Below are 8,355 nucleotides of genomic sequence, written 5' to 3' on the forward strand. Positions count from 1 at the left end.
TTCCCTAAATGCCACATATTGTGACTTAACATGGGTTTCAAATTATTTTCTTCATTTTTTTTTACTTTTTAACATTCACGAGAACGGAGCAATAATAGCTAAATTGGAGAATAGTAAAACCAATATAGGGGTGCTATTCTCTGATTTAGCCATAGAGATGCTCCCCAATGTACAAGTAAAACTGACGTGTACTATTTGCCGATTTTACCACTTCATAGCACAACATCTCTGATTCTCTAATTTTACCACATCGTCTAACGAAAAGTCACCGATTTCACAATTCTCTGATTTTATCTCTGCATCAAGTGAAAAGTCTGCTATTGTAAAATTCTTTTTGTTCACCAATTAGCAAAAAGTCTCTGATTGTGTGATTCTTCAGATTCTGCGATTTTATCACTTCATATTACGATTACTCTATGCCACACAGAAGTTATCTTGCTTGCACACCTTTCGAGAACAGGACATTGTTACAATAAGGATTTAATTTACCATAATTTTAGCTGTGATTCTGATTGTGTGACAGAGACGCCCAATTCGTGGATGTTTTTTTTTTTCAATATAAATTGTAGTTTATTAATATTGTAACAGTACAAATAATACCATTGTTACGTTTAATGGTAAGGTAGTTACTTTCCAGTTGTATACTGCTCTATTTAATTGGAAATCTGAGTGACAAATATTTATAAATCTTGTATTATACAAGTTACATTGCCAAAGGAATGATTAAAGAATATCACTGTTTTTTCATTATCAAAATTATAGTCCTACTTGTGTGTTTTATTGAATAGCTGACAGGCACACGGTGTGTCTACATAAAAAAAAAAAAACATCAAAGCAATGGGCGTCTGTCACATAATCAAAATCACAGCTCGAATTATGGTAAGTTAAATCCTAATTGTAACAGGCATACATGTATACAGCATGCATGGGCTGTGAACAGTACATAAATTCACGGTAGGGCAAGGGGCACTTGAGTCAGAGGAATGGGAAAAATAGAGGGAGAATCATGGAACTGAAGTCTGGAAAATTGGATGAATCAAAGAATCAGAAAAATAGGAGAATCTGAAATTGTTGAGTTGGATAATCAGAGGACTAGTTTATCTCAAGCTCTTATCTTACTATTCTCCAATTTAGCCATTACTGTGACATTCACAATCTGATCTTAATGTATTCTTACTTTGTCAAATTTTTTGAGTCGATCCAGAATTCCATCAAACACTTCTTCTGAAACTCTAAGGTTTGTTGTACCACTGTCCACTATTGTCTTGTCGTAATTATACTAGAGAAAACAAAAATAATGTTATTTTTTAAGTTAGTCTGAAAAACCCTGCTGTTGCCAGATTTCTTCCAGACAGTTGAAAGAATGCCCCCTATTCTCTATGGTACACACAGGTTTGATCTGCTTAACCCATTTACTCCTGGGGGTTCCCCATTGACGAGTAAAATTGTCTTGTGTTAGACAGAATAAAATACTAAGTATGGCCAGTTCAGGTCGGTTCAGGCGAAAAAGGGTTAAAAATTCACACAGCAGAAGTTCGTGAGATCAGCCTTCACTGATCAAGGAACTGTTCAAAACTTCAAGAAGGAATCGGTTTCATTAGAAGCTGGTCACTGGTGGTATACCGCCGTCTGTTTGTCAGAAATTTGCCTCTCACTGCCAGCTACTCTGCCTTGATTTTCACTCAAATCCTGGTAAAAGGGTGACCGCCGCTTGCATTGATTAGCCCAGGCATCTACTTCAAAAGTTATTGAAACCCCTGGAATGTCAAAAAGCGTCCCCTTACCCTTCTAGTCATCATCAGTGTTACTTGCATCTAGATACATGTAACAATACTGGTAACCTAACTCAAGAGCAATAAACTGGACTGAAATAAACATACTATAACTCTGTTGTAGATCATACAGTGTACTGTGTAGGTATAGGGTAAAAGGTATGAGAAATTCAAAGCTCTGCTGTTGTAAAAAATCTGTAGGTTATACATTATTTGGTTTTTTACATTGTCATGTACTTAATCCATTAACTCCTCAGGTGCCGTACGACGCCCCAGTTGATGAGTACAATCGTCTGGCGTCAGACAGAGTAAAGTCTGTCATTTGATTAGTCTCACTCCCTGGAGTCAATGGGTTAAAAGGTAAAAGGTAAAGGTAAAGCCACTTTATTTAACGTCGGTAGTTCCTTCAGCTACGAGGCTGGTATCAATGGAAGCCGACGGTGCGCCTTTTACCCCCTCCCTCTGTCACTGCTCCGTTTCAAGGATATTTAAAGCTATAGCTGCACGGATCAGAGGAAAGTCGAAACTGACGTTGAAGTCACCGAGGATCGAACCAGGGACCTCTCGCTCCAAAAGCCGCCACTAGCCGTCTGAGCCATGACTGCTCTTCAAAAGAGGACAATTCATGACATTTATCAAAATCCAGTTTGCATCTCATCCTGCCCAGTTACAGACTGAGCCAGTTACAATGCACTCAAAACCAGGAGGTTGTTTGGTGCATGTATTTCCCCAGTTGGGTATAATAATAATAATAATTAAGTAAATTATTAATCATCCCATTCAGTCTAATTTTCCATTTTATCATATGGCCCATACGACCCCGCACAGGCTTCCATTGCAAAACTATTGGGAAAATCTCCGTATGAGGGCTGTACACGTTAGCGTGAGCAGGGCTGGAAAAAGCCATAGAGCCCTACTAGGAAAACGTACTGCTCCATGCGATGCAATGTTAGGGGATTTCGTTGCTTTTAAACATCCAAGTAATTTAAAGCCAGAAAACCTAAAGGGAAATAACTTCATCTTTTGAGTGCTCATAAATAGTGTAAAGAGCCCATATGATAAAATGCTTATTGACCGAGTTTAGGTCGCACCGGAAAGGAAAATATTTGGCCCTCGGAAATGGCGCACAGACAACGCTGTGCTCAGCCTGTATGCCACGACTTCAGGCCAAATATTTTCCCGTCCGGCCCTCCCACTCAGTCAATAAGTCTCAATATAGTCTCCCATGGTAAAAGTGGGAGATTCCATCCATAACAAGTACATGTACATGTACTATTATATACTTTAGTCATGAATGCTATCTGCAGTTTTAATTTTTTAAATACCATACATGTAAGTTTCATTACCTTCTTACAATCCAAATTTAGGCTTTCCCCACCCACTGCTATATCTGTTATGACAACTTCATAATACCATTTCTTTACAACTGGAGTGTAAAGAAGATCACCTTCGTAAAGTTCATCATCAACTTCACCAAACACCTGACAAAAGATGGTAATGTTCTCTTAAGCAATGGTGACATAAATGGTTTCTAGTGTGCTGGTCCAGTACATGAGCAAAGTTACTAATACATGTACATTGTATGAGCTTCATCAAAGGGAAATGTTATACATAAATACAGATTTACATTCAATTATTGAAGATAACTCTCTAGCTTCTTCAGGTAAGGAATTCCACAGTATTGGTGTCATTACTTATTCTAGAATACCCTGCCATTTTTTCCCGGAATAAATCTGTTGGTCCCTCTCTCCCGCAGTCATGAACTAAGTGGAATTCTAAGTGCTCCCACACTCCCGCAGTTGAAAGCTAAGTGAAATCAAGTTATGTTGTACACAATGCTACTTATAGCAGGTAACGCACAAAGAATGAGGAATATGATACTGTAGCATCTACATGTATAAATTATGTCAATACACAGTAACGTTTCATGTCAAATAGGCCAAGCATTCGCTCAGGCCAGTGACATTGAAAGAAGTGCATGATCAAGCCTGGTGTAATTTTTCGTGGATTACACTCTTAGCTTTTAATAAAAATGAAAGATATTAGTCTAAAAACATGTTGAAATCAAATTTAATGCCTGCAGGAGTCTGGCCAAAACCATGTGCAAATTAGATGACTGCAGGACTATGGGAGGAGGTTTTTAAGTTCCAGATTTTAGTGGCAGGGTATTATAGAGATCTATTACATACATTTTAAGGAGGCAACATGGCACTTTCAGCGAGTGTTTGTGAAAAGAGCATGGAAACCCAGCAGTTGTACAATGTACATTGGTTGTACGTCAAGTCAAGTTCTGACTTCATGGTAAACAAGCCGACTTAGCAAACTTACCAGAAATAATGTTTTCTTAATTAATTATCTTACCTGGCACAATGTTGGCACAGTATAGATACAGTATACAGTGTACCTGCACAATAATATCAGAATCAAAGTTGTAAGCCACTTACCATAGTTCCAGCTACAGTTGGCTCAGATGAAAAATCAATTTCACTGCTTCCACACAACTGCATTGAAAATGAGTCCTTAACAACACCACTATTGACAAACTGATCAAAGACTGGCAGAACACTTGAATCAGGCTGATAGAGATAAGGAAAATAGTGAAGTTCAAAGTATGAAAACTAACAATAATAATGCTAAATGGAAGTTGGCAGGGGTTGCCTGAGAAATGCAGTTGCCTTTTGGCAGTCAAATCTGAGATAAAGACTGGTCTTATGGCTGGCAAATCTTCGCAATCTAACCATGGGCCTTCAAATGGCAAGGAAAATATACACCTACAAACAGGGGCCGTGGAGTTCAATTGAAAGTTGGGGTGGGGGGGGGGGGGGGCACTAGGTTTTGGTATGGATCACAGAAGTGTAAGGGGAGAGAGAAAGCTTTGAGAGAAAATAACATTGAAGGAAAAAAGTGGGGGGGGGGGTTATATTTTACACCAGTTGGTTAAAAACAATAATATCATTCAATGGCAAAAACTACAGGTATATGCTTTCCCACCCCACCTTACCCCTTTCTGGTCATGTTCAGCTAAGTCTGGCTCAGCATCTTACCTTTGATAGCCTTGTATATCCGAGGCCAAGAATTCCTTCCCACATGGAGCCATTGATATAAAAATTCTCAGATGACAAGATGGCTGCCACATTTACACGCACAGTGGCATTCGGTCCCTCCACAAACCGCAAGAGGTCTGAACCCAACTCTCCTTCCCAGTTTCCTTGAGTGTAAGGAACAGCTACAGGTCTGTTTAGATCTCTGTATGAAGTTGACCTTCGTGAAAAGAATATTATTGTCAAAAACAATCAGCAAAGTTTAATGCAGATCTCAAGGTACAGATCCTTGTTCAGAGGGAGAGAGCTTGTGGAAATAGGAAAAGGGTCCTTTTTTCAAAGAACAAATTTAAATTTCATATTTATGTTTAACTTTTCTAATTTGTATTAATTTATGTATAAATCATTCTTTGGTTCAGCTTTATAATTATCTTAGGGTGTACTTACTTATCAGCGTGATAATAGAAAGGAAGATATGGATGTGGTGATGCTGCGACAGCAAAGTTGCTGCTTCCAGTATCCACAAGTACATTGATCTGTGAAAGGAAAAAGATTGAATGAAATTTTCAGAGACTCAAGACAAAAGTAAATACTACTTAATTACTTTCAGTATAATGACATTTAGGGCAATTTCTTTAAAATTTAATTACTAAAGTTCACTTTAACAGATCATTCAACTAAGGTTGAAATCGGGAGTGATAAAGCACTAGCAGAAGCTATCAGTCCCTTTGCTCACACACCTAATGGAGACCATGAGTGACTGTGCATTCACTCATGACACAAAGATATAAGAAGAGTTACTTGAGCAGATGTCTCGTGTTGGTACATGTATTCCAAAGAAAGATAATGCAATTTTTATCAATAACCCAGTGATGTATTGGAATCCTAGGAGACTTATTAAATAATTTGTACCGTACATGTTACACTGCAAAGGTCACAACACCATGACAAGGACCACATCCTCTAATGTCCTCTACTCCCCAAAGTGAGTAGATTGGGGCACAGGGGTGGTGCAGTGGTGAGAGCACTCGCCTCCCACCAATGTGGCCTGGGTTCGATTCCCAGACTCGGCGTAATAAGTGGGTTCAGTTTGTTGGTTCTCTTCTCTGCACCGAGAGGTTTTTCTCCTCTCCTCAAAAAACCAACATTTGACTTGATTTTTCATAAATTTTCAACTTCAGTTTACAGTGTCCCCAATTATTTACACTCCAGCACTCGAATGACTAGACACTTAAATAAAGTTCCTTTCTTTTCTTTAATGTTCCACGGTGTTTTGTGCTTAAAATCATCACAGGAAAATTATTCTTCTCAATGTTATTGTTGTATTTGATTTCAGTTTGTATCTCAACAGAGAATGAATAATGCTGTCATTTTAAAGAACCCACATTTGATGCAAATTCCCGTGAATCAAACCTGGGACACATTGGTGAGAAGCAAGAGCTCTCAACTGAAGCTTTCATGCAGGGTCAAGGACAGACACTGACTAAAGAGGCAAGGGATAGTACTCTGTAATTTTATGTTTCGCATAATTAAATCAACTGATGTTTCCAAAAGGACAGATATAAATAAATTATCTGTAGTAAAATTATCTGGCATTAGACAGAGCGAGTGTCAATCCTTGGAGCCAATGGGTTAAACACATGAAAATCAATTCAGTTAATGGCAATTGATTTCATACAGGTCACCTTTGCATTATTTGTTTCAAAGGAGTCACACCTCACTATCAACGAATTCGAATGGAAACAGCTGCAAGCGTTTAATTTTCTCAAAAGGTGCTTCTTTTTTTTAGTTTTAAATAGCGTGCCATTTCCTTTCATTTCGTTAATACAAGTACGCCGAAATGTATCAATGAATAAACTTATAATGTATTCCTTTCAAATCAAGACCACGAAAAGATTCGGTATTGTCAGAAAGTAAGATTTTGACTTCTATCCTGGAAGGAAGAGAAAGCCCCCCATACAGTACAGATCAATGCTTCAGAAAGATGTTAACAAAATGAGAGCAGCTTGCAGTCTCGATATGTTTTTACCACGCTACTAAAGAATGTGAGAAATCCTTCTCCCTTAATCAAACACTGTCTTTTTGTAAAATATAATCGAAAAGATGTCGATCAAACGCCGGATCTTATGACCATTCGTCTGAAGAGGGCTAATATCGCGCAACTTCCCGAGTCTTTTGTTAATGACATTCCCAATATATAATTTATTCGGCATAGATGGAAGTTCTTGGGAAGTTAAACACACTGATATTGTGCCAAGATATTCCATAAAGTCCAGAGAGGGACAAGGAATCGTATTGGTATCGCATAACACTCGAATCGATGACACCAAAAAGTTTGAATAACGTACAAAGCATTAATAGAGCTTCAATTCAAAACTCACTCGCTGTGCTGGTGTTCCAAGATCGGTGGCGATATAATAACCCTGTCCGGGGCGACCTTTCAAGTTTTCTGTGGGATTTCCACGACTATCTCTCAAATCCCTTTTACTGCGAAGAAGAGGAACTCTGTAGCTTCCTTTCTTTCCTCCCGAAATCAACTTTAAGCAGAAGATGAGCACAAGAAAGACGTGACATGTTTGCCGCATTGCGTACTCCGTGAAATCGCACAGAGATTCTTCGCAGTTTGCCTTCGCTTTCTTTAAAGTTCTCAAATGTATGAAACTGGCGCTAAGGCCTCATATAAAATCCAAGCTCACCACTGCAGTATATTTCGCGGAAGATATTATAGATTGCTCCATGTTTTTTCGCGAAGGCGTGGTTTCCATGCAATATGGAATGGTATTACTTATCACTTTTCACTTCCGGTTAGAAGACGTCACGTCTCTTTATAGAGTATGAACATTGCAACAAATGAGCATCATTTTCTCTTCTAAGTTCAATGCTCTACTTCTCTTTGCTGAAAACGGAACCTTCATTATCTCTTTTTCCGCCACTCGGATCTAAATCGTGCAAACTGATCTTTGTTATTTTTCGAGTTATAAACAGAAACAGTTTATTTTTGATGGCAGTCACACAATAAGGACGGGACACTGAAAAACGCAGACTGCAGACTGTGCAGACCGTCTGTAAAATGAAAATTCGTTTAGCCTGAATTAGGCCTAAATAACATTCGGTTAGCCTAATTAGGCCTAAATAACATTCAGGTTAGCCTGTTTACGGTTAGCTCTCAATAATAGTGAGGGTAACGCCAAATTATACCCCCGGTCTGCACGGTCTGCACAGTCTGCAGCCTGCGTTTTGGCGTGACCGCTTAAGGACGGAAATGACCGTTTTCCATAGATTCAATATCTTTCAATATCCTTTTGAAAATATACAAAAGGCGACAATAGTCGTTCTCGCTGGATGCACAAGTTAATGTAATTAATAGAATCAGAACGTTTAATAAGTGGAGATTGGGAAAGCTCTGAAGATCCCAAAGACCAAGGCAGCTAACATCGTCTTGGATCTACATAATTCTCCTTTAATATCACACAAAAACCAAATTTCTGAGTTGTAAGCACACAAAGTGCTTCAACTTCGTCTTGTAAACCATTTTAGCGCTT

General features: G+C 38.6%; 1 protein-coding gene across 1 annotated transcript in view; it reads right to left on the reverse strand.

The window, feature by feature from the left end:
* Positions 1 to 7,569, reverse strand: part of LOC138028497 (beta-secretase 1-like) — a 22,710-nt gene extending 15,141 nt beyond the window's left edge. Inside the window, exons 1-6 of the mRNA XM_068876052.1 lie at positions 7,195 to 7,569; positions 5,261 to 5,349; positions 4,817 to 5,033; positions 4,217 to 4,348; positions 3,119 to 3,253; positions 1,178 to 1,279 (exon numbers count right to left, since the gene is read on the reverse strand). Coding sequence (XP_068732153.1) covers positions 1,178 to 1,279; positions 3,119 to 3,253; positions 4,217 to 4,348; positions 4,817 to 5,033; positions 5,261 to 5,349; positions 7,195 to 7,398 — 879 coding nt within the window. The 5' untranslated portion in view covers positions 7,399 to 7,569. The remainder of the gene's footprint in view (positions 1 to 1,177; positions 1,280 to 3,118; positions 3,254 to 4,216; positions 4,349 to 4,816; positions 5,034 to 5,260; positions 5,350 to 7,194) is intronic.
* Positions 7,570 to 8,355: the final 786 nt, after the last annotated feature.

The sequence above is a fragment of the Montipora capricornis genome, chromosome 13, assembly GCF_036669925.1.
Source record: "Montipora capricornis isolate CH-2021 chromosome 13, ASM3666992v2, whole genome shotgun sequence".
Lineage (NCBI taxonomy): Eukaryota > Metazoa > Cnidaria > Anthozoa > Scleractinia > Acroporidae > Montipora > Montipora capricornis.